At 39.4% G+C, this 26,765-nt stretch overlaps 1 protein-coding gene across 5 annotated transcripts in view; it reads left to right on the top strand.

Moving 5' to 3' along the window:
- Positions 1–26,765, top strand: part of LOC119720051 — a 57,667-nt gene that overhangs the window by 6,416 nt on the left and 24,486 nt on the right. For 4 of the 5 annotated variants that reach the window (XM_038189564.1, XM_038189563.1, XM_038189566.1 and 1 more), the window contains exons 2-6: positions 16,102–16,143; positions 20,227–20,351; positions 21,769–22,050; positions 23,324–23,428; positions 23,917–24,058. In XM_038189564.1, the coding sequence (XP_038045492.1) occupies positions 16,122–16,143; positions 20,227–20,351; positions 21,769–22,050; positions 23,324–23,428; positions 23,917–24,058 (676 nt within the window). In that variant the 5' untranslated portion in view covers positions 16,102–16,121. Of the gene's footprint in view, positions 1–16,101; positions 16,144–20,226; positions 20,352–21,768; positions 22,051–23,323; positions 23,429–23,916; positions 24,059–26,765 lie in introns of those variants that run through there. The other variant, XM_038189567.1, reaches the window with a different exon arrangement.

Raw genomic sequence — 26,765 nt, 5'->3', positions numbered from 1 at the left:
GGTAACCCGACGTACCCAGATTTTTAAAGACTAAATTGCCGACCTCAAACTTGTTAGTGCCATATTTGGCAACTATATGAGCGTTATTAGTTTAAAGTGGTTGTGGAATGCTCGAAGACATTTCCGTCATTTTTCGGGTACATGTAGCCTAGGGTGTGATGAAATAAAAACGACTATTGTTTCTTTCATGAAATGGATACAAAAGGTACTTTTGAGAGCTGTTTTTCAGGTCCTGTTTCGACCCAAACGTGCAATTTGTGTAAAAGTCGTCGTTGGGGGCAGCAAACAAAACATAGTAAATCGTGACGTAATAAACAGGACTCCCGATGCAGCGTAGTTCCAGCGAAACTTTTTGCAAATCACTCCGCGCAACGACATGACTTTGTTTACAATTACACTGAGCGACATTTTGTATGGGCAGCCACATGCTCCATAAATTCAACCGTAGTTGGCAACAGCTTTTACCCCCGAAATTCTAATGGGCAAGTTCAGAATTTAATAGGAAGATATCTCCATTGACTTTTAAGTACTTTCGATTGATTATTCAGTGTTTTGATAGTTACACATCATTTTATTTATAGATCGGGGATCATTCTTTTGTGTTTGCCCCAACGGCCAACCATAGTAAGAAATGTCTGCGTAATACATAAACATCGTTCGATCGTTCACATGCACATCGCATCACCGTGACACGCGCTATGTAAAGCTGGCTGGAAATTCACGGGTGTACTTGTGCCGCTGGCCCGGCCGCTGGGACCGTAGATTTTGACACCGGTAAACAGTGTTGGAATTTCAAAATAATTCGTTGTTGATACGTGTACGGGTAACGCACTAGGCCAAGGCAAACCTATACCTATAATTGTGTCAGTCGCTGGCTGTAATCACACCACATTTTGTTTGCAATAAATTTCCAGCTTTCCCGTCCGGGTGTCTGCATGGAGGAACAAGAATGCTCCGTAGCCAAGCAGTTTGTCCGAAGGGTACCGTGCGAAAACACGAGATCGGATTTCAGCCAAATTAACGGATAGAGCGCTGATCATGCACTGTACATTTTGTACAGCAAGAGTCTTCTTTTCTCAAGAGATTTGTTGAAATTGGACAAGAAATAATAGAGATATGATTTGTTAATGATTTATAGGGAAGACTGTTTTGGACCATTTGTCCATTGCCAATCTTGAAGAACCGTAGACCCGTTCAAATGTATCCTCGACCCTCCATTATCTGCGCAGCATACGCGCACGCGTTGTCACACACAAATTGAAGGTAAATGCGTAGAAAAAGGACCGCGTAGTTTTCCTTACGTTAGTGCTGATTAATGTGACAGGCCTCCATTTTCCCTAGAACTTCTTTTGATCGAATGACAAATTCTCTGACAATGGAATTTCTTGAATAAAGTTTTAATTAGGTTCTGAAAATAATGATAGTGCTCGTTAAATTTCGGGACCAGTGAATTTCGTTTTCAACCGGGATCCCGAACATGTCGTAAGTCCAGAGATTTTTGTTTTATGAACGAAGTATGACCTGATGACTATGATTTATGAATTATACTTTATTTTGTAGCCACGTTTACACTTACACTTACAGGCCGAGGTAAAGCGGTAGTCCCATGGTCTCCTGGCGTTGTTTTACGGCTTTTTTTTTTTGGTAAACAATAAAGTTAACAATTTCAAAATTCAAGTAAATTCGTAATTATCGTTTCAGGATGTTAAAACAAGGGTTAAAATGCACAAGGAAAGAAAAGAGAAGAGGACTAATTTTTTTGTGGCGAACGTATACATAAAAAGCACCAGGCAACGCAAGGAACTTGACCGGGGCCCTCGACGCTGCTAACCGTACATTAGTTCTGGACACGGTCGACCACATCCACTGCCGTGATGCGTTATGCGTGCCGTACGCGTATAATTCGAAAACAACCTGACGATTTGTCGTCTCTTTGGACTGAATATTCACCAGAATAACGTTTGAGATTGTCTGTAAATCACGAAGAAAGTTGCGGTAGGACTGTGGATGCTCATCTAAAAATGTTATCATGAACAATTGAACATAATAGTAATACATGTACTTTCAGTCCTTGGATAAAACGCAGCTGGTTTTTTTTTCACGCAAACGTCGCAGACCTACCACTCATCAGAGCCGCGTTGCCTGGCGTTTTCAGCTGGCCAGTTGCAGCATCCGTGTTTTCGCTGGTCTGTTGGGGCTTTTTGGGCAGTTGGGGCTCAAATTTATACTGAAGAACAGCTCAGAGGTCACCGTGTCCTTGTTCAATATACTCATCCAAAAATTAAGCAATGAGAAGGAATATCAATCTCCGCGAGTCTTTTACAAAATGTTGATTTTTCACTGCTTGACTGCGAGTCACACGTGTTGACGGGGCGGGTTGGGCAGCAGTAAACAGTCGTTGTATAAACGAGTCCTGTTTATTACGTCACGCTTTTTCTGATTTTACGAAGAGCCCGACGACTGTTGATTTCAATTATGCGCTCGCCGACCAACAAATTACTCGATGTATTTCAGTTTTATAAACATATAAAGGCACATTAGAAAAGAATGGGAGTTTGTCATTATGCTATATATGGGTCTACTCTACAATATAAAAAAAATATAAAAAAATAAAACGATTCTCAGCATTCCACAACCTCTTTAATTATACAAATGAACAGGTTAATTAAACATAGTACCATTGAAGGTACCTAAAAGTAAACATAACAGCATAGAAGACCGACAGACGAACATAAAATGTTACAAAATAAACATATTTGTCTGGATAATGTTTAGGGCGTTACCGGCAAGTTAACTCAAACTTGGTATCAAATAGATCATGGGAGTTACTTTTCTTTGACTTTTCATACAAGTTTACATAAACTTTAACTGTATGACCTGCAGTGGCGTAGCCACAGGGGGCGTGGGGGGGGGGGCGACAGCAAAACCATGAAACCTTGTCGCCCCCCCCCCCCCCAGTCGTCCCCCCCCCCCCCCACTGAGATTTTGAGTTTCTAAAAAAACTATCATTGATCTACATGACGCCCCCCATGAAATGTTCTAGCCCCCCCCCCCCCCCCCCCCAGCGTCCCCCCACTGAAAAATTCCTGGCTACGCCACTGTGTAATAGTATTGCAAAATAACGTAATAGTATTGCAAAATAACGCGATAGTATTGCAAAATAACCCAATAAATGTACTGCAAATTAATGGAAGCTCGTTCGTGCCAGGTTTTAAAAGTTAAAAATGAGTTTATTTGCAAAATAATGTAATACTTTTGCGAAATAATGCAATACTTTTGTGAAATAACGGAACAAAGTTCAGAAATTAATTTTCCAACAAGACACCATTTATGCTATGATTTATGTCATTACTCGCCTATCTACGATCTCAACGCATTCGTTAATGCCGATTCTAGTAAAGTAATAAGGACCATCTTGTCATACGAAACGGGTTACAGAATACCCTTTATTGCCAACACATCAAAAATAGTTTAACATTTATTGGTAAATAGAAAGTTAAAAATATATCAAAAAAATTCTGTCATCGCAAAACCCTAATTCTTCCCTTACTTCTAAAAATGTTGTAACTTTACATGTTTATATTTTTTCAACTGAATAGTTTGTTTTTTTTGTGTGTTTCTTTTTATGCACTCGTGTCTTCTTCTTGAATACTTGTTCTCATGCACACCATCAAATCTCATGACAGTGGCGCTCAGTGATGCATGACCCTGGAAATGTAAACAAGATATTGAGAAGCATAGAGATTACGCTTTCAGATACCAGTTTTATAGCTAGTAAACATTTAGTCTGTCCATACTGGTTCTTCAAAGTTGGGTTACCTTTTTATTGAAACACCCTGTACTTATCTGAATGTACGTGCAAGTAATTCCCCCAATACTATAATGTGAGCCAGTGTACACTGTCGTACCGTGCTGGAATATATAGTTTAACAACGTGGACATTGTTTTGTACCCAAACGTATACGCTGGTGGCAAAACTAAATCATGGTGTAACAATCTTTTTTGCGCACCACTGCATTGACGTTCTTCGACAGTCGTTGACTTTGGAATGGATGTGGGTGTTGACAGTTCGGCGGTCGTGAATGCAGTGCCATACTCCCACGCGTTTGCAAATTGATGGCAGTTCGCTTAATTTGTGAGGCGTTGCAAAAGAACCACTGCAGATGCCTTATGTACGAAAGCCCGTTAGTGCCAACATTTTTCTTTTGGGGGGAAAGTTTTTTTTTTTTTTTTGCAATTTTTTTTGGGGGGGGGATTTTTTTGGGGGGGGGAATTTTTTTTTTTTTTTTGGAAACTTTTTTTTGGAAACTTTTTTTTAAACACGTTTACGAAACGAAGGTTTGGTACGCGGGCATTGCCGTACTTCATGTCCATAATGTACAAGAACGATTTCAGGCCATAGCGAAGTGCCGTTTCTTGGTCCATGGTTTCATAAAGACCGCGCCGCGCAGTCTATTTTTAGTACTCTTTTATATTTTGTTATGAAACGCACGAAATTTCTTTTCTACATGTACTTCTTTGACAAAATCTGCATATGCTTGTGAACCCGGAGTGACTTCTATGGAAATTGATACAGGCTAGTAAGCATCAATGTGATATGAACGAGTGCCCACATAGTTCATGTGGGCACTTGATACAGGCTAGTAAGCATCAATGTGATATGAACGAGTGCCCACATAGTTCATGTGGGCACTGCCATACCTTTGTGAAAAGTATTAACAACATTAAGGTAGATCCTCCAAAGGTTTGTACTTTCACCAAATAGCACAGTAGGCTTGTGTGATATAGGCGTAGACTCATTTGAACAGGCTGTTGGTAGATGTTGCACGCATCATCGGATCACCCACATATTAAGTACAGTTGTCGGTAGGAGTTTGGTGGAATACAGCTCCCTCCCAGAGTTTGGGATACTGCAGGGGGTTAGGCTATTTCTTTGGAGAGCGCAATGGGCGCTCCGACTATTTGCACGTTTCTTCTCATCGCCTTGTTGTGTCTGGCGAAGTTCTCACTGCAAGAAGGTAGGCATTTCATAGTCTTACGTTTGAAAATAGAAATAACGAAATAATGTGCAGCACACGTTAAAGGCATATAGGATCATTTGCATTTACCCAAAAGGAAACCTAGGATTTATAATAAAAAATGCTTAGTTGGATTAAAGATTGAACTGTAACTGAAAACCCCGTAAAATTATTCCGTTAGGCTTGCTGTCATTATGATTCAGGAGAAATCGAGAAATATAGGTTATTTTCCGCGATCAGTCAGTTGACTGATTTTTGGAAATAAAGACTTATATAGACGAAATTGTGTTTCGTGATCAAAACATGCATGGTTTTTGTTTTTCACTTTTCTCGAAAAGTGTATTATTCATGAGTTGAATGTTCGACAGGTTAAATTTTAACAGTCTTCTTTTGATTTGAATATTATTTAAAACGAACAAAATGCACGAACAGCAATGCTCCTTGTAACGATCTCGCAAGTCTATCTTGTAGAGATCTAATAACGAGTCTTGAGGAACGGAATGAGAACACGACGCAAAAGCCTCCCAAATAAGTCGACGACGGCAAGAGTAAAGTTGGTTAAGAATATGAGATTGAAGTTGTTTTATTCTTCAAACTGTGCCTCGTGTAAAGCTTTACAGTCAAACAGGGAGTCAATGAGGGAAATAATCCTGTTTGCAAAAGTATTTCACCGCAGCAAAACACTTCACAGAAATAAGTCTTTTCTTCACACAAAATACTTGATATAAGATCAGATCATCGAGCACTGGTCTAAAAATCAGACTCAAACCACTAATGGGTTTTTTTCAACTAAATTTCCGTGTTTATAAACCCTTAAATTCTTCTATCTGCATTATAAAACTGACACAGGGAGTTGCATCACCCATGAATTACTATTGACCAGTCAAAACATTATACATGTAAAACATTGACTTATGGCTATTTCTTTAAAAAGTTTCACCCTTTGTTTAAAAAAAGGAGAAAATCCCTCCAAAAACAAATCAACCTCATATTAAAGTACATTAACCTCGGCCCCCGTTTTTTCAGAGAACATGAAAAGTGGACTAAATTTTATCAATGGGCCAACTGGCCACGATGACCGTACGGTACTTGCCTCATGTGCTGACCACCAGACTTTCTAGGCACTGAAAGGTTTAACCTGTTAACCCTTGTGCCCATAAAATCTCAACCTTATAACAATCCTATCTGCCTTTCGGAAAAATGCCAAAACCTACGACTCGGCCTCGTGGTATGTGGGACACAGACGTACTCCACTTGTATTCGACGTATTCCACTTGCGCTCGCGGGATAATTAATAATAATTATGTTAAGGCCAACAAAAAAAGTCTCCGGTTTCTGGTATGTGCGCGTGTCGCCGTAGCAATGCGCGTCGGCAAAATGAAAAAGTTTTTTTTTCAATGAAAGATGATGTCTCAAAACCGCCAAACTCACTGGTTTGACTGAAATCCTGCTGCTGCACAATTTTACCATGTTTTTAGATGGGGTTATGATCGAGAATAAGCTTTATGTGGCCTCTCTGGACTCGCATTAAATTTGCACGAAGTTTAGTCGGGCACCATTTGCAGTCATCAGCCGACATTTGAAGCAAAAAAAAATCAGGAGAAATAAAAAAAAGCCGCGTCGCCGCACCACTTTTTGGGCAAGCTCCATACCAGAAACCGGAGACTTTTTTGTGGGCCTAATAATGTGAACATTCTTTCTAAGAATGAACTACGGTTTCAGGACGGATAGCCACGACTGTCCGACTGTTTCTCTACGAATACACCACGGTTTGTCAAGAATATAGACGGATTGTTGAAGAATATCGACGGTGTTACTTAGAATAATGACGTTAACGCCACGGTTGTCTGCGATTGGGCCACGGTTTCTCCTACGGCATATTCGTAGCAGAACCATAGCACATCCGAGCATATCCGTAGGACATTCGTAGCGAATTCGTAGAGATGTCTACAACGAACGAGCTACGAATCTCCAAGAATATGCACGAATAGCCACGAATAACACTACGAATAAATACGGTTGTCCTACGGATGTCGTACGGTTGCACTTCGGATGAATTTTCGTGACGGTTTACCACGGAAGTTATGAACATTTAAACAATTCCGTAACTCCTCCACGAATACCCAAGGAAGATGACGGATAACCACGGATGTACGAAGGATGAGGGGGACTCCCACGGTTTATCACGAATTTCAAACCGTGGAGATCCGTAGCTCCACACCGTGAATGTGTGACTTACGTGGGTGCTTTACGTGGGTGCTTTCCTATGGTGCTCGGTGGACCGTGGGCCCCCTCTGACCCCATCGGAAAGTGCACATGTCTCCTATGAAAATCGGACCCCTTTTCCCTATAGAGGTTTATTATCTAAGGAGGTTATTATGTACAAGCTGATTTACCCGATCATAGATCGGGCAGGGCGTATTTGTGTTAGGGTTGAAAGTGTGGGGAGTTAAATGTAAATGGGGGATTTAGTTGAGAAGACATGTAGTTATAGAAAAGCAATTTCTGTGACGCGATCTGAGGCAATTTCTGACCACGATAGTAAAACAAAAGTCATCTTTTAAACATCATTTTCGAGTTTGGAGTCATTGAATCAGCTGTTCTGAGCAAAAGAATATTATAGTAGGCTACAATTTTTATTCGGGGAAGAAAAAGTGGGGGTAGGGAACCAAACGATATTCCCCGGTTTAAAATGTTGGGGTGGGGGTCCCCCGTCCCCCACCAATTGACGCCGCGCCCATGATAATTATGTACCATGGCATGTATAACTGTCTGTAAATGTTCCCGTTGGTCTGTTAAATTGGCATTTTGTGAGGCAGTCGCGTTTGTGGGAAAACTGAGTTGAAAGACTTATCGTATAGTACACAGGCGAAGGCTGATTGTACTGTTTTGACAATAAATCATAATGGAATAAAACGTGAAGGTGGCATTTGCAATGAAAATGTTGAGTGTGTTACCATAAAATACTAAGTCTGAATCATGGAGGAAGGTCATTATGAAGGTACAGTATTGGACTCTTCAACAAACGTAAACTTGAACTTCTTACAATTTGCGAGACCTGCGAGGGAAAAGTCGATTTAACTATTTTATTCAAGTTGTTTCAACCATAATATAAGCAAGGCCAAACAGCCAACAACCGCCAATATTATTATTTATGCACTCTTCGTTATTCCAACCCAACATAGTTCAAAGATCACAATATTTGAAGCAATGCATCGATCCTTCGTTGATTTACCCGATCATAGATCGGGTAGGGCGTAGAGTTGGGGATGAAAGTGTGGGGAGATGAATGTAATTGGGGGATTTAGTTGAGAAGACATGCAGTTATAGAAAAGCACTTTCTGTGGTGCGATCTGAGGCAATTTCTGACCACTAAAACAATTTTTTTTTTTAGCAAAAGATAATCTTTTAAACATCATTTTCGAGTTTGGTGTCATTGAATCAGCTATTCTGAGTAATAGAATCATTATACATGTAGTAGCTACAATTTATATTCGGGGAAGAAAAGTGGGGGGAGGGGACCAAAACAGTGTCCACCGCTTTATAATGGGGTGGGGTGGGGTGGAAGGGTTCCCCGTCCCCCACCGATTGACGCCCATGATAATTATGTACCATGGCAACAGTCTGTAAATGTTCCCGTTGGTCTGTTAAATTGGCATTTTGTGAGGCAGTGGCATTTGTGAGAAAACATACTTGAAAGGCTTACCGTAGTACACAGGTGAAGGCTGATTAGGAAGGTCATAATTAAGTTTCAGTATTGGACTCTTCAATAAACGTAAACTTGAACTTCTTACAATTTGGATTTTATGGATTTTGGGTTGTCACTTTGACACCTTGTTTTAACATGCAAACAGTATGTTGTATTGTGAGATGTTGTTTTTAAGTCAGGGAGAAAGGCTCAAATTCTATGCTTAAAGAGTTTTTGTAATTGATTATTAGTATCTTAAATGTTTAAACTTGTTCCAAAGATAAGCGGAAAAGTGAGGTACCATAGTGATAAAATCGTGACACGGGTGGACAAAAGCACCATTTTCACACCAAAGCATCTCCATTGTTTACCTTTTCGAAAAAAAGGTAGGATGCAAAAAAAATGGAAGATGGGAAGGGCCATTTATGACATCATTATGACGTCATCGGCTAATTATTACACACTTATACATTAAAATTGAGATATTAGTTAGGAATAAGCCATGAATCGTTTTTATTTACATTTAATATACCTTTCTGAGATCAATGAAATCGGTGCAGTTGCCAATTTTGTTCTTAAAAGTATTTGTATTTAAAAGATTTAAATACAAATAGTTTGATAAAATGAGGGATGTTTCCTAATTTAATGTATTAGATTAAACATGTATGTACATGTACATTTGACCCTCGCTCCTATCCCCTGTTGTGATCAATGATTCGTTAAAATGCAATGTCTTACGTCATGATTATCTCATAAATGATTACCTCAGGAATGATGCCACGAGGCATTATTTTCCACAAAAGTTTCTACTGTCCCTTCGGCTCCGTATTCTACATCAACTGGCAATGCATTTATTGCCCTAAACCCTTCAACATTAGCCAAGAATTGAGCATATACTTCTCCGGCGTTACAATTTAAACCTTTTTGTGGACAACGTAGTTTTTCTGGTGTAGTTTGCATGCAGATAATACAAGCAGTCCAAAACATTTCACATAAGCAATAAAAAGGTAGATTGAACAAACCAATTATACGTTCCAATGTTGCAAAATAATACGTTTTGTGGAAGTTTGTAAACTTGCAAAGGTATATTTTACGCAAGATGAATTATATCTACAATTTCTACAAAGACTTCTGTTTATTTTTACCAAAATCTCTAATAATTAATGAACAAGACTACAGATGAAGCTTTTTTTAAGATTATTTATTTGCACGATCTCAGTCGCAATCCAGCTTTGTGGAAAATAACAAGAAAGGATAAACTACTCACACAGTGGACCTTCAGAAATTCTCTGCTCGTGTCACACAGAAGATGATGTCTGATGGATACTTCAATAGGATAGACCGTCCATCAGCGACAAGGATGGTGCATTTAATCGAGAAACACACTTGTGCTTGTGCATCATGGATAATTGTTTGTCTTTTTCACTTCCCAAACTAAAAACCTTTACAAACTGCAGGACATGACTTGCTGCACTAGTATTGTGTTTGTAATGGTTACAGCCCGAAAGTACGAAGGTTCTCTAGTCCGAAGGGTCATTAGTCCAAAGGTTCGTTAGTCCGAAGGTTCAATAGTCCGAAGGTTCGATAATCCGAAGGCTCGATAGTCCGAAGGTCCCATTAGTACGAAAATAGAATACGGTTAATTAATCCGAAGGTTCGATAGGCCGAATAGTTGATAGGGTTCGATAGTCCGAATTGAGAAAAAGGTTCGATAGCCCGAATTGAGAATAAGGTTCGATTGTCCGAATGGGCAATACGGTTCGTCAGTATGACTCTTCGGACTATCGGACCTTACTGTTGATTCGGACTATCGGACCTTATTGTCGATTCGGACTATCAGACCTTACTGTTGATTCGGACTATCGGACCATCATAGAATCTTTTCGGACTATCTAACCTTATTGTCAATTCGGACTATCGAACCTTCGGACTATTGAACCTTATTTTCAAGCCCGCTGGAACAAACTTTTGCCAGGGGGTGCTGGAATTTCTAAAGGACGGACAAAATTAATGCGAACGCGGAGCGCAAAGTCCTTACGGCGTGGCTTAAAGGGCCCCTAAAAGTTTTGGAATATGAATGCTCTGTGGTGCAATATGAGGCGATTCCTGGCCACCTTCATATGACTTTTTTAGCAAACGTTTTTTGAGATTATAAAGACAATTTATTTCACTTTTTTGTTTAGAATATACTGTTGCTCTTATAACGTTTCTACTGTACTGAAAAGTCGAAAACCCTGTATTTTTATCTCCATTCTTTGTTCCATTTAATTCTGGAAAAAGAATTGTATCATTATGCATGACATCGCATGTAAATATTATTGTTGATAGGCTGCTTTCTTACATTTAGTAAATTCTGTCGTGTATGTTTTGTTTTATTTCCGAGCCCTTACGGCATGGGGCCACAGGACCCGGGGCCTGCTTTAAGGCCCCGGAAAATGTTGGATTCTGGATGCACTGTGATGAAATATACTGTATATACTAGTATATACTTAAACTTATAAAACCCGAAAGGATTTTTTTGGTTCAAGTTAAAACAAAATGGTTCCACTGGTAGCGGGTGAATTTCTGTTCATAAAAATATTCACATAGGCCTAAACGATGTAGCTCTTGATATATTTGCAGTGTTATTTGTTTGTGACAGGGAATGGCAAATATAAAAGACTAACAGACCAAATGCATCTTTAAATTTATGTTTATGATCGGTAGGTGGCAAGTTTTGGGCTAGTCAAGGATTTATCGGTCTACTGAGTTTTTAAGAGAAAAAACTTGCAGAGGTTACTCATGAATAGCTTTTTTATTAAAACGAAACTACACTGGAACTAGTTTCAATGGAAGCCCGTCCCACTCCTATTACGTTGGGATGTGTGTGAACCTTGCTATTTGTTAATGTTGAGTACAGAATGCTAACAACGTCAATGAAACTTTTAAATGAAAAGAAAAACCTTCAGGGGAAAGGTATGAACTTAGCCCCTATTGAAAGATCGAATGAAAAAAATCGTGGCAAGCATAATCAACTTTGCCACCATTGTCATGGCCGAGGTTATTTTTTTCAGGTCAAAGCTTCCATCACGGCGGAAATATAGACATGTCATGATTTGAGATTCATTGAGAGAAATGAAAGCACTGCCTGAAGATTTAGAAAATACCTCCTCCTGATATTTTACAGTGTTGCTTTGTGCTAGAAGTTCGAAGCGCCGCGCTAAGCCGCGGCAAAACTAGAAACGAAAAAAAAATGAAGGAGATATTTGTAGAGCAAGCATAATGTATAGCGCAGCGGCGCAATTTCAACGTCGTAGAACACTGCTGGCTGGAACACATTTTTGCCCGGGAGTAGGGGGTGCTGAAGCATATTTCAGCACCCCAATCCAAAAAGTTCGGGGTGCTGCAGCACCTACAGCACCCCCCGTTCCCGCGGGCTTGTTATTTCTCATTTCGGACTGATTAACCTTGTTCTCAATTCGGACTATCGAACCTTCGGATAAATAAACCTTCAGACTAATGAACCTTGGGATTAATGAACCTTCGGACTATTGCATCAAATGTTTGGATTAACGAACCCCCTCTTATGGAAATTTTGTGCATTTGAACTATCGAACCTTCGGACTAAAGAACCTTCGGACTTTTGGACCTTCGGACTATCGGGCGGCCCCCGTTTGTAATACATTGTTAAAGGACGTACCATCACCATTTCCGGCCACTCTGTTAATCTGTTTCCGGTTACCACGTTCCTTTCTGTCTGGCTCCTAACCCATACCTCATTACCCGTAATAAACAACACATATAAGAATGTTACGTCTTCCAGCTATAGTAAATGGTCAAAACAAATGGATGTGGTAAAGACCAAATTCAAGGAGCCGCAAAATTTCACACAATTTATTTTCTGCGTGACAAATACAAATACCGTCATTGTAGCACTTTTGTCCATAATCAAAAATGCTTAGATTTTTCAAGAAAATTTGAAAATAGTGACGTCACTGCAACAGCAAATCAGCTTATTGTTACTTAAATGTCACTGATTATGTCACTCTTCAATTCCCTGAACCTCAAAATTTCAAATTAATTACTTGGAATCTCATCACAACGCTTCACGACCTTATTTCTACAATTAATTACTGTATGAGCTCGGTAGTATATTGTGACGTCATAAAGTACCCTTCCTTTCATCCGATTTTTTGCATCCTACCCTTTTTTTGATCGTAACACATTGGCAAAGCTTTGGTGAAAAAACTGGTGCTTTTAAATACCATGTAACGATCCTTAGCATTTTTGTTACTAATGTAGCTCGCTATAAAGATGCCTCACTTTTCCGCTTATCTTTGGAACAAGTTTAAACGTATATATGATACTAATAATCAATTACAAAAACTCTTTTGGCATAGAATTTGAACTTTTCTCTTGAACTTAAAAACAACATCTCAAAATACCACATACTGTTTGCATGTTAAAACAAAGTGTCAATGTGACTACCCAAAATCCATGATTTTAGCCTTAAAAAACATGTCTTTTGACCAAAATAGGTTTTTTTGACCCACAAAATCACCCTTAACTATATTCCATCCCCATGACGTACCACACAAATGAAAGAGCGTGCTGTCCCCTTTAATTTGATACCAAATGTGTTGTTGTAATGCTTGTAGTTCTGAAGATTATTATCAATTTATATTTTTTCATGTAATAATTAGCTGATGATGTCACAATGACGTCATTCATGCCCTTCCCATCATCCAATTTTTTGCGTCCGTCTTTTTTTCGAAAAGGTATACCCAGGAGATGCTTTTGTGAAAAAATTGTGCTTTTGTCCACTGTGTCACGATTTTTTCACTAAGGTACCTCACTATTTGCCATTCCCTGTAACAAATAACACTGCAATTACAGAGCTAAATCGTTTGTTGAGTCAGAACTATTTTATTGGCTAGTCGAGTTGTTAATATTTTTTATGAACAGAAATTCATCCGTTTCCAGTGGAACTATTTGTTTTAACTTGAAGCAACAATCTAGATTATATTTCTTGCTATTGAATTTTGAGGATTTTTTTTAAGTTTAAAGATATTTTCATAGTAACTTCCGGTCTGATGACGTCATCAATTTTTTTTCACACACAGATCTTGTTTGAATAAATATCATCATATATATTCCTTTTCAAGCATGGCTGCAAACTTCGCCACACACATCAACTGAAAATTCATTTTCAACATTTTTCAACCTGACGCTAGAGGGCGCTCTAACATTTTATGACGTCACCGGTTATTTTTTTGGTGAAGTACAACCTAGCCACAGACTAACATTGTTAAAAGCAAGTTCACATCTTGTTCCATTTTTAAATAATTAGCCACTTCCGGTTTGGACCGAAAGGAAGGGTCACGTGATTTTACGCACACAAGATAAAATGAAGACCCTGGATTATTATATCAATTCCTGCCAAAATCACGTTCAGGTTTCCTATGCTTGATTTTATATTGATTTTTAAATATTAAATGTAGAAAACTTTAACGTTATGTCACATGACCCATGATGACGTCATGATGGCGTCACTCTTCGGGACACAACTGTGCTATTCGCTCTTTTCATACTTCCGCCATGGGCATGCAGAGCCTCGATCTGGCAACTTTACACAATAAATATAGCCGGCTCAGTGATTCCCGTGTCGGAGTTCAGATCACTGAAGTCGTCGTTGGTGGCAGCAGACAAAACATAGTAAATCGTGACGAAATAAACAGGACTTGTTTATACATCGCTGCATTGGGAGGTGAAATTGAGGTGAAATTGATTCATTTACCTGACCGCATAGAGACTCGTGAAAAAAATTATTATGCGGAAAAGACCAAATCATTGAACAAACATAGACCTCGTGATTTTTGGTCTTCTTTTTCAGCCTTTTCTCCATAGTATTAGTACCCGTTTTTTTCTTACACCAGCACACTTTCGTAAATCTGATCGACATCATTACTTGGTGCAAACGTAGACCCATCATCCGATTATCCCTTTCGGATAGAATCCGTTTTTTTTATTAAATAATTTACCGATGCCTATCAATTGATTCATTCATATATTTTCAAGCTAAAATTAATAGTACAGTCGTTTGACCGGTTCCGCAATCGCAAATCGTCTGAAGCGTCTTGTGGCGAAAAAAACGCGCTTTCACAGGAAGCTACCTATCTATAATTATGCGCAAATTACTCACCTACTTCATGATATGAATAGTTTTCTGCGATCGTTTAAAAGAGAAATTTGTTAGGACATTTTGTAGAGGTTAGTGCTTTGACCGGTTCCGCAAACGTTTTCCGGTTTCGCAAACAGCGCCCTCTGCGAGACTGGACTGAAATTATTCCTCGTTTACTGGCCAAATCTAGATCGTTTTTGCCCCCAAACCAGCCAAGAAAAGATGTGGATTATATTTCCCTGTGCATGAGCCAAGGTCTGCACATTATCATGCGTCCAAATTTATAAAATGTAACTCCATGAAGTTGTTATGGTTCGTTGGATCTTTTTTTACGTTATAATTATTTGACTTGCTTCAATCCAATTATATGACTTTCTTGCTTTTTGTGCATTCTGTCAATCATCTTGCAATCACTTATATTTTTCTTTTTTGTTGTTGTCTTATTCTTATTTAGACACACTCTGACTTTTGATAGAACCAGACACAAACCTTGTACCGAATTGCTCCAGTTGGTTGTTTTTTTTCTCACATAAGCACAGACTAGCTATTTATGAATTTGAATTAATATTTTCTCCAGGATCATTTTTAATTCCTATGACACTTGATAGGCAGTATGAATGCGTTTGCGGAACCGGCCAAACGACCAGCGGTTACTCTGATGGGTATAGAAAAAAATTCAAAGACTTCAAATCTTATATTTATATGGTGGAATAATGAATTATTTCCGAACAAGTTGCATCTATCGCCATGATTTAATTCCCCTGAACAATCGTGTAGCAGGCCGACAAACATGAAATCACGCTTCCGTGCGCGTTCCATTTCGGCAGTTCGTTAACGGCAAGTGACGGTCGTAGGGGATTTATTTTTAAATGTGAGTGAGTATCCTAAAACCAAAACCATTTTTGAAAAGTAGATTGAATAACCTTTCCATCGGTACCAAAGTTTAAGTCCTAGATAGTTTTCCGAAATTGCGGAACCGGTCAAATTGCGGAACCGGTCATTGACTGTACATGAAACATACAAAATTACAGAGCTTTAACGAAGGAAGACGTTACGGTAGACAAGCCAGGGTATTATTGAAGTTCATCACTCTCGCGATGGACGTATCATGTTTGCTTCTTCAAAAAATATTTTCGTAATTTTGTGTCATGCTAAAAGATTGACTTGTACTTGTCTTGTGTGCCATTATGTATATTAAGATTGTATTTTCTCCATCTTCTATGCATAATCTCCAGTGTGTACGACCGAAGGACCAATGGACTGCTCATCACCTCATGGTAAGATCAATTTCATTTATGAAGAGAAATTACAAACAGTGCTTTTTCTAACAGGAAAGTTTCATACATGTGGGCATCACTTTTTTTCTCATGTGGTGTTGGAGACAAACTGGTAAATTGTGAATAACTAAGAATGATACGTTTCCAATATACAGGGTGAGTAAAAAAAAAACCACTAAACCTAAATGACCGGACCAATTTTGGAAAGAAGTTTTGCATGTAGCACTTTCAAAATCTAGGATATGAAAGCCCAATCAATGAGCTTTCTGTTAGTATAAAAATCATTGAAATCACTTTAATTTACGGAATTATAAACACAAACACTGTTTTAAGGTTCTGTCCATGTATCACAAAAAGTTAAGTGTTATTTCTGCAGAACGAAACAATTCACATAGGGATGCATGTGAATTGTGTTTTTTCCCTCACCCTGTAGAATCTAATGATACAGTTTGCACTTAGAAAATATAACAAAGAATACAACATCCCACGTTTTTTTTCTTCGAATTAAGTGGCAATGAAAGTAAGGGTCTACTCTGACGGTTCAAAGTGAAACAAACATTGTTTCTCAGTGGAGAAAGAGAGGGTTAAGTTGTTCGAAAGAGTTTCAGTAGTTAGGCTCCAAGCTCAGTTTTAGATCCCATCATTGCCAAGCCCTTTATGTTGAGATTGACGCAAAAATAACGGTGACATATTAAGCATGAACGAAAAGTAAGGATCGTCCCTAATATGCCGTGCCACTACATTCACATTCATATAATAGGGCCAATAAAGCATCGTACCGAAAACAATTTGCGGGTTTTTTTTAAAGTATTTGTTATTCAAGTATTAGCTGACTTGATATAATGATATTTGCATACTGGCAAATCTTTAAGCTCAGATGTGGAACCTGACTGCATAATGAACCCCTTTTAAAGAAAAAAAATCAATTGAGGGCGCACTAATCATTTGTAAGATTCACAGCAACGTTGTACGATGACAAATCCATCATGTTTGTTGATAAATCGGTTTTATCAACCCTTGCACCCCTCTAAATATACAGGGGGAGTAAAAACAAACACCTTTCTTTCAGCAAAACGAAAACAATTCACACACATCCCTGATTTGTTTTCGTTGTGATTTGTTTTTGTTTTCCCCACAAAAACACTTACTTTTTGTTTAATCCGTAGACAGAACTCTAAAACGGTAGTTGCGTATAAAATTCCGTAAATTGAGAAGTACCAATGAGTGCTTTGAATGATTCTGGTACTAAAAGAAAGCTTATAAATTGGGATTTCAAATCCTAGATTTTGAAAGTGCTACATGCAGAACTTCACTTAAACAATGGTCCCGACATTTAGGTTTCGTTTATTTTTTGACTCGCCCTGTATGAAGGTCTTTCTCCCAGATTCTGACTTGGGATGAGGAGGTACAATGTTTCCGGAAGTGTTAGATCGTGTACGGTGGGAATGTCAATCCGATACTTTGATAACAGTTCTAGCAAGACAAGAAGGTGCTGGTCCAGTTAAACATCATACTATTGGTATAAGTATTTAATTTTTTCGGTAATTTAATGTTTTCCAGCAAAGCAACTCATTGACAAGAGAGGCAGATGTTCTTTGAGGTACTTTAAGTGTGACTCTTCCTGCTATATTCAAAAGTTTATCTAAACGTTTAATATGCGTTTTTGCTGCAGTGTTCAAGATCAAATCACCGTAATCGGACTGCGGGGATATTAAAGTTTTAACTAAGAGATTTAACGTATCAATGAGAGGGACATTTTTGATTATGATAAGGAGACCATAACGTTTAGAAATAGAAAAAACACATAGATGATTAATCTGATCTGACCACCTGAGATGCGATTCTATATATAAAACACCAAGGTGTTTAATAAGTTTTGGGGGTATTGAGAGAGAGTCTGTTTGCACCATGGCTTGATTTAATTAAGCCGGTTGTTTAGGCCTATTCGTTCAATGTCTGAATTGATTTTTTATTAATTACCATCTTTATTAGAGTAAAAAATGCAGTACTGTCTGCTTACATGACTATTTAGAACGTTCATCTGATGGCAAATCATTGATAAAAATGGAAAGCAGCAATGATCCAAGTATAGGGTGATCTTTGATGACGTCACGGACTTGTTTTGGGGCCATCTTGGATTACAAACACGCATGGACGATCAAATACCAGACGCAGTTTGGGGGCAAAATGTACAGCGGTTTTTTAGCACATTCGTTCGGTTCTGTCTTGAGTCCGTGTGGTAGTATAGTATTGTATATGTCGGCATTCCATCTATGGAACTCTCCGCTTGGTGGAGCCCCCAAGGAAATGGACAATACCAGGGTACGAAATCAAGGTGAAAATTACGGCTCTTCATTCCATGTATTGTGTAGGGGTCAAGACGCTTATCATCTGCAGAATCTGGTCTTAACGGGCTTATAGGAATTCTTCTCTGGGTTTTTATTATACAAATATAACATGGTTTGAGGGTGGACAGTCGATATTCGCTCCCCGAGGTATTGGAAGTTGACAAACTAGTTCCCGAGGCGAAGCCGAGGGAACTAGTTTGTCAACTTCCAATACCGAGGGGAGCTAATATCGACTGTCCACCCGAAATAAACCATGTTATATTTGTTTTACTATACCTCATACATATTCAGTTGCCGAATTTTGTTTTATTATTATGCACCTAAAACAAAATTTGGGGAAACTTGTACAGCTCACCAAAAGATTCAACTTCAATTACTAGTTCGGTTCGTTTGCAATATAATACAGTTACTACAGTTGTAAATACAGTTGTTTGCAATGTGTACAACTTTCTTTAGTACAGGAGACATCTTTACACGGTCTATACATTTTTTCCAGTACGGCATCATTGAGCTCTGTAAATTAACATTTACGCGAACCGTGCAACCATGCATCTCTCCTGTGCGACGTTCGCGCGTGCGTACTGCACCCGTGCGACAGTTCCTCGATTGCTCTGTAAAGCGCATGCGTAGTAGACTGTCGCACGGGTAACCCATGCGACAGTCTACTACGCATGCGCATTTACAATGTGCGTGAATCCTCGCGCGCGCGTTTGGTAAACAGCAAGAATAACATCTGGCACGTGATGGTGAATTGACCAGTGAACGTTCGGCTCTCGATCATGAATATGTATGAGGTATAGTAAAACATGATGATCGTGCAGCATGCGTAGCCATGGTACACTAACTTGCTTACTTGCTTATGTACTCTTGTAAATGTCACATTTTCATGACCCAAGTCTATAAAGTTAACGCCTTGTGCCCTTGAAAGAATTTTGAGATGTAGGGACATCATATTGACGTCTGATACTTTGGAAGAGGACAATAAACTTGGTATACCTCAGTTGTCACTATTTATCATATTTAATCGTCAAAAGCCAAGACACAAGATATGTGTTTAGAAATGTGTTGATGCCATAGAGCTATATTAAAGGGGCACTAGGTCCTGAATTCCCCGAAAATGTTATGTTTTGGATTGTTTACTCAGCCTATTTCAAACATCTGGTTGAAAGGAAACCAACCTAATGTCTTACCGTTCCCGAGAAAAGACAAAAAAAAACCCGCTTGAGTTTACATCGGACATGACGGAGTACGAATACGTTTTTCGTGTCGTTCTCATGTACGCTATGCACGTTGTGTGTCTCGGGAACAGCGCGCGGATCTCAGATTCACAGTTACATTGTACTACCCTTTTCTCCCTGTTTATGCTTTTAAAGTGAAATCAATGCAAAAAATTGTGGTTTCTTCAACGTCCGCAAAAGGCGAACACTTTACGCGTACGAATGCAATCACAACTAACATTCAAACAGCTCGAATTTATGGGGTCGCAAAAGTGGACCCCGAAATTCGTTCTCGCACGCATAATACAGGAATAACACAAAAACGCCCAGTTTTGAAAGGATAATTGTGTGGATGTTTATATCCTACTTTTAAAAGTTATTTCCGATTATCATCATCTCGTTCAAAGCGCGTTTTGTAGCCCAATTGGGCTGTTCCAGGACCTAGTGTCCCTTTAATATAGCTCTATGGTTGATACATACTCTCGGGCGCTATTTTTACAGTCTAGTTTCCGTTTCAGAAATTCTATTTCCTTTTGCCGAGCCCGACGCAGTTTACCTGGCTTCAACCGATGAAGGCACATCTGTTGAAATCCCACTCCCCTTCAACATGGCAGTCTTTGACCAGAATCACGGCTCATTATATGTGAGTTTGTTTAATGTTATCCTCGGTAACGACCGTACAGTCGGTCTATCTCAGATTCACAGTTACATTGTACTACCCTTTTCTCCCTGTTTATGCTTTTAAAGTGAAATCAAACGACATACATCTCTACTATAATTCCAGGCATCTCTGTGTGTCTGTCTGTTTGTTTGTCTGTCTGTCTGTCGGTCTGTCGTGCTGTCTGTCGTGCTGTCTGTCTGTCCTTCGAATATCTCCAGAACCGGGCACCGTTTGAAGTTGAAAATCGGCGGGTGTATTGCTCGGGACAGCAGAATGTGCAGTGCCGAGTTAATAGTTGTTTGGACGAGCGGTTCTCGAAAAAGCTGCAAAAAAACCCCGGAAAATTGGCCCCATTTTCCTCATAAAAGATAAACAGTTTGGCTTGTGTAGGCGCAAGTGCGTATTGCGCCACTGAGTTGTGTGACGTCACAATTAACACTACGTGAGTGTGTGCATGGAGCTAGCTGACTTTCACTGGGGGCTATTCCATTATCAACAATGGGTACTTCACTGGGGGGGGGGGCTATTCCATTTTCAACAATGGGCAAATGAACAATATCACTCTTTTCTTTCTCATTACTTTTTAATTGTCTGTCCACATGTAAAAAGAAATGTGCTTTCAACCTTTGAGTGTGCGTTCAACCTGTGACCAACATCATTGAATCGTGTGCGTTGTTTGCATGAGCAGTTCTCGAAAACGCTGCAAGCAACCAGTACCAGCGATCAAGCAATTTGCCCCTCCCGAACAGGCACATTTTCAACTGGCCCTGCACTAGTTTTAATAATACCAATTGTTGGCAGTGTTTTCGGGTAGTCTCAAAGAGAGATGTGTATCTTATTCATGAATGGCTGAATATCAGTGACAATTTTAGTGAACGTGGTCAACACCCAGACCGATCGTTGGCTGAAAAATAACCTTGTCAACCTTTCCCGTTTTTGTGGGAGACAAGAACTGATCCAATGGGACTTTTTTTTTTACTCGCCCTGTTTCAGTGTAGATCGCACCCGTCTACTCAGGCATCTACACTCGCATATTTACGTTTAATACCTAGTTGTGGGCATTTTGTTGTTTTCATGTAGTTATAAAAAAAACCTGTAAGTTTTACTCGCACTGTGAAAATTCTTCCAACCCATGTTTTTCTATGATTCCGTGTAGTATTCTCTTCAGTTTGTAACAAATGAACCTAACACAAAATATGACTCTATACATGTTTTCCAGAGAGGGGAATTAAAACATTGTGTGGACGTGGGCAAGTCCACACAACGTCGCTGCTACTTGGTTTATGCGGACATCTTTTGTTCGGAAGTCCACACAGGTCAATGTTATGCTTGTACACTCGTATGTTTCCATGTACCTATTTTCTTGTCATTTGTTTCTATACCTATTTACCTTTTACAGGTGAACATCAATGGATCGATATCCTTCGATGGCGCCCAAATTCCTTTCGTTAACATTCCCCAGAGTGGCAATAAACATCTTATTCTGCCCTTCTTCTCCAATATAACGACTGAACGAGTTGGATTTGTGACCTATCGTCATTTCCTTCGGACACCTGAAAATGAGAGGCTTTTCTGTGAAGCGGATGAAATAGTGGGAGACGTGTTTTCCGGTCAGTCAAACTTTTCAGCATCTTTCATGTTGATTGCAACCTGGTATAAGGTACCATCTAAAACGCCCGGAGTGAGTAAATTTCTTTCAGTTATACGTGCGTCCATTTGATTGGTATTTTGTATAATTGCAATATTCTAAGTTAGAGCTGTGCATGTACATGTCGTGTCACCTTTTTTTCCCCATTGCAATATTACCACTGCAGTTCTGACCTGGCCTGCCCTGGCCTGGCCTGCCGTGGCCTGCCCTGTGCCCTGTCCTGCCCTACCCTGCCCTGCCCGGCCTAATCCATAATGGCGGATCCAGAGTGCATTTTTTTGGGGGGGATTTTTTTTGGGGGGGGGGGAGGGAATCCCCCCCCCCCCTCAAAAAAAAAAACCTAAAAAGTGGGTCCAGAATGCTCTAATTTTGTTTTTAAGAAAATATGGTGGTATACGTAATGGCTGCCTTTTTTGTGACGTCACTTTTTTGTTTTAAATTGGATTGGTTCCTTTGGGGGGGGGGCCTTGGATCCGCCCTTAGGCTTTTGGCACACCGCACATGCACACCCTCCAGCCCCGGCAGTAACCTAATACGTCCGCCCATGATTTCGACTATATTATGCAGCGAGACCATTTTGTTTACCGCGAGAGGGGCACTTTTGCTTTTGATGGCCAGCGCAGTGACAATTATATTTGCGCGAGGAGGAGCACTATTATAGAGCCAGTTTTGAGTTTTCCATGAGGAGAGGGACACAAATTTAATTTTGCGAGCGTCACACTGATAAAATAGTGCTTTCGAGTGACAAATTGTCCATCTCGACAGGGGCAGTATGTATTATTGAAAGACGGGCATGTGTACTTCCGAGGGGTAGTTTTCCATCTGGGAGAACATTCACAATCTTGTTATTTCTAGGGGGTACTTGTGTTTTTCAGGGGCAGCTTTCCATATACAGGAGGAGAGACAATTTTATTTGTAGCGCGATCATATGCTTTATACGTGTGCGTTTGACGGGCAGTTTTGTTTTCATCTCGAGGGGGCACATTTATCACCGCGAGAGGGGCACTTTTGTTGACCTGTGAAAAAAAAATTGGGGGGGGGGAATTTAAGGGCCCCCCCCCCGGTTTCCCCGCCCCTGCTGCTTGTTTCGTTTACTTTTAATAAATAATTATACATCGTTTATGGGTAATAAGTCAAGTCTCCGCGCGAAGGCCGGGAGTGGAATGTTCCTCTCCATCATACCGGTATATATGTCAGCTTGTTCTACAACTATTTTTCAACCACTCCGATTCAATTGAATGGAATTAAGTTCGCTCTGGCCTCTGGGACCATCCTTTATACCAGGCTCGCCTTGTCTTTTTTACAGCCCACAAGGAACACCTTTCAAGCTGTCTTGGTGACTGATGGCACCCGTTCATTTGCTATGTTTAATTATGAAGATATTCAATGGAGCTACGCGCAGCGAGACCAGGTAAGAATACAGGGTGAATAAAAAAAAAACGAAACCCAAATGTCGGGACCATTGTTTTAGTGAAGTTCTGCATGTAACACTTTCACAATCTAGGACACAAAAGCCCATTTTATAAGCTTTTTTAGTACAAGAATCATTCAAATCACTCATATACTTTTAAAGTTGAGGAGTTTTAAACATAACCGCTGTATTAAGGTTCTGTCCACGGATCACAAAAAAAGTGTGCTTTCTTACGCGCCAACGGGTATTAATGCTCTGTGCATTTTGAACTAGAGCTCAGAACAGTCGTTTATCCTGGTGTGTAGGATCCATGGTTTAATTGCACCCAAACGAGCACCAGTTGGCCTATGGTGATCCACATGAATACCCAAGTAATGAACGTCTAATCATCTTGCTTTGTATAGGAAGCTTTTGAAACAATACTGAGAATTACCAAGGACTTGTAATAATTGGTTTTTTTTGTGTGTTTTCAAACCTTACCCATGCAGGTTGGCTTCGATGCAGGTGACGGCGTCAATTTCTACCTTATATCTGAAGCCCGTACCGCTGATATCGTGAATATCGATGAAAGGTCCAACATCGGAATCAGAGGACGCTGGTTGTTTCGTATCGACCAATCATCCGTAGAGCGTATGTGTTTTCTAAGAACAGGCATCGGATAAATACTTCTAATCAATGCGGCGTCCTTTGCTGGAGTGTTTTCGAATCAAACTTTGCTTCAATTCGTGCAAAGTAATGCCTGCATGCACTGAGCATTGATCCATTTTTGAAAACAAAACAACGAAATTTCGTTAACGTTTTGCATGGCTTTAGATAAAATGCCTACTTTCAGATTTCGTTTCAACTTCCTGGTGTAGCTTCAGTATTTTTCATTCATGCATGCAAGCTTTAATTCATTGATTGTAATCACGATGTTGTATTTGTGGCTTAAGTAATGTGTGTACAGTACATTTTTTTATAAGTAATGACATTTTGTTCTGAACGTTGATATTCGGAACGATTCACAGAAGCATTCAACAAGCATTCCAACTACGTACGATTAAAAACTTCGGGGCATTGTCAACCCTTGGTGTAATCATGGCTCCAAACGCTAGTGATCGATAGCAGATAGTGCAGAGTGCGCCCTCTAATGGCACAAAAATGAGACCAGCGGGCCTACTAGCATTATAACGTCTTGGCCATTTCGTATCAGCGGTTTAACTGTTTCTTTATTTTTCCTAGGGGCGATTCCACGGTTACATGAATTGCACCTTTTTTGCGCCCTTTCATGTTCCTATTGCAGCGTTTTTAGCAAAAGTTGGATTAGCTTTCTCTTATGCTGAATACATATATCCTATATTCAAGGCTTCACTCTGATGGTAAAACAAATGTGCTTGTACTATGACGAGATCGTGGCACTCTTAGAAAAAAAACGGGTACACGCATTACACCAAAAATTGGCTTTGTTTTGATCCCCCTGTCTGCTTAAACTGAAAGTGTAATGACCTAATTAATATATTTACGGGACACCTACCACTGTACTTTACCAAAATGGCTAATAAAAATGAAGATCCAAATCAGGGACAAAAGTATACAGCGAGAAAGGTTTAGTTGGTTACCCGCATTACGATTACTCGCAGTACAGTTTGTTCGACAATTTGGCTGGGGTCAAATAACAATTTTACCTCCAAAATATTGGGATCAGACTTTAACTGCAAGGAGTTGCATAACCCTAAATTCATGGACTGAAGCCAAAATAAAGCCAACAAACAAACAAACAAAGGAATAAAAGATAACCAAAGAAGCATTTTGGTTACTCGCATTACGGATACTCGCATTACAATTTGGTCCATTTGATTAGTTCATTTGGTCTTATTCAATCTAAATCATTTTATCAAAACAAAACAAATGGCTAGGCTATAAAATTAAATCAATTAATCATTCTTTCAGTGTCAACATAATAAGAAGATTACAATTCAATTTAAGGTTGTCTTTTAGACAAGTTTGATGGTGCCCAGCACAGGCCTATTGAACATGTCGAAAGATATGTGTACGTGACAATATAATGGCTCTAAAAATGTCAGTTATGCAAATCGACTGATAACATTCCCTCATTAACTTTTTAAACTTGCTCTAACTGTATATCAACATTGAATTGATTGCACAAAACGTGATTATGGGCAAATTATGAGCAACTTTTGATATAGGCCCTATGGATTCTAATACTGTGCGGATATGTGTACCACAAATACTAGTCTGCATCAATTAAGATTTTCTAGGGGCTTACATTATTTCTTCTTTTTAAGTAAACAGTCAATCAGCAATCAAAAGTCATAATTGTTATTCGTTATCATCATGGAAAGTTATATGGTTACTCACAATACATTGGTTACTCACATTACCGGTTACTCGCATTTCAATTTTGACACCTCCTGATGACATCATGCTTGGTATCATTTTCATTTCTTTTATCAATTTAATATATGTCACTAAGGGAAGAAGGAAAATATGAAATGGCAATGACAGAATCAATTTCATTTAGCTGCAATATGAAAAACTTGATCTAGTTTTGGTTACTCGCATTACATACCCAAAACGATGTAACAAACTTGCATCCACACTGCTATACAAGGAGCCATGGTCCAAAATGTGTTTATTGTTTTGAGAAGATCTGAAGTCAAAGTATCGAAGTAAGATATAGTTTAAGTAAGGCTAGTTCTGTGTGAAAAGAACCAACCATTTAAAATTTGAAAAGTTGAAAGTTGATTTTTTTTTAAACCAAAGAATAACTTTAGTAATTGATTTTTTTTTTCACAGAAAATACTGAAGGATTGGCTAAAGTTTATATCCTGATCCATGCATGTGTTAACAATAACTTAAAAGAAAAAGACAAGCTCAGGAATGAATTTCATTTTTGGGGTCATGTCTCTGTTTGCTTAGAATCGCCCCTTGGCTTTCCCGGGGAACCAATCAGCGAGCGCGTGCTCGCGCGCCGGTTGTAAATATACGCGCTACCAGCGGTGATCAAGCATCATCGCTAAATTATTATGCAACGCAATGATGCCCCCGCGCGAGCGCGACTACGGCCGTGTCAAATTGGAACTGCCGTTTTGTTTGAATTTATTAATATTTACACCGACAGTTTTATTAACATAAAATGACCGTGCCCCCATTGCTACAAAACGTAACAAAATGACTGAGACGTTAGTGAGAGAAGGTAAAAACCAAAAAGAATTGTGCAGGAGCGCGCCTCAACAATGCAACTATCGCTATTGATAAGCAAAGAACGAGTGCAAAACCCGTCCGGTACGGATTTAATAAGAGATTCAGTTTAACACACCTCTTTTTCCTTTTTGCA

Source organism: Patiria miniata, unplaced genomic scaffold (assembly GCF_015706575.1).
Source record: "Patiria miniata isolate m_02_andy unplaced genomic scaffold, ASM1570657v1 HiC_scaffold_9, whole genome shotgun sequence".
Classification (NCBI taxonomy): domain Eukaryota; kingdom Metazoa; phylum Echinodermata; class Asteroidea; order Valvatida; family Asterinidae; genus Patiria; species Patiria miniata.
Note: the sequence above shows the minus strand (reverse complement) of the source record. Positions and strands in the feature narration are given on the sequence as shown.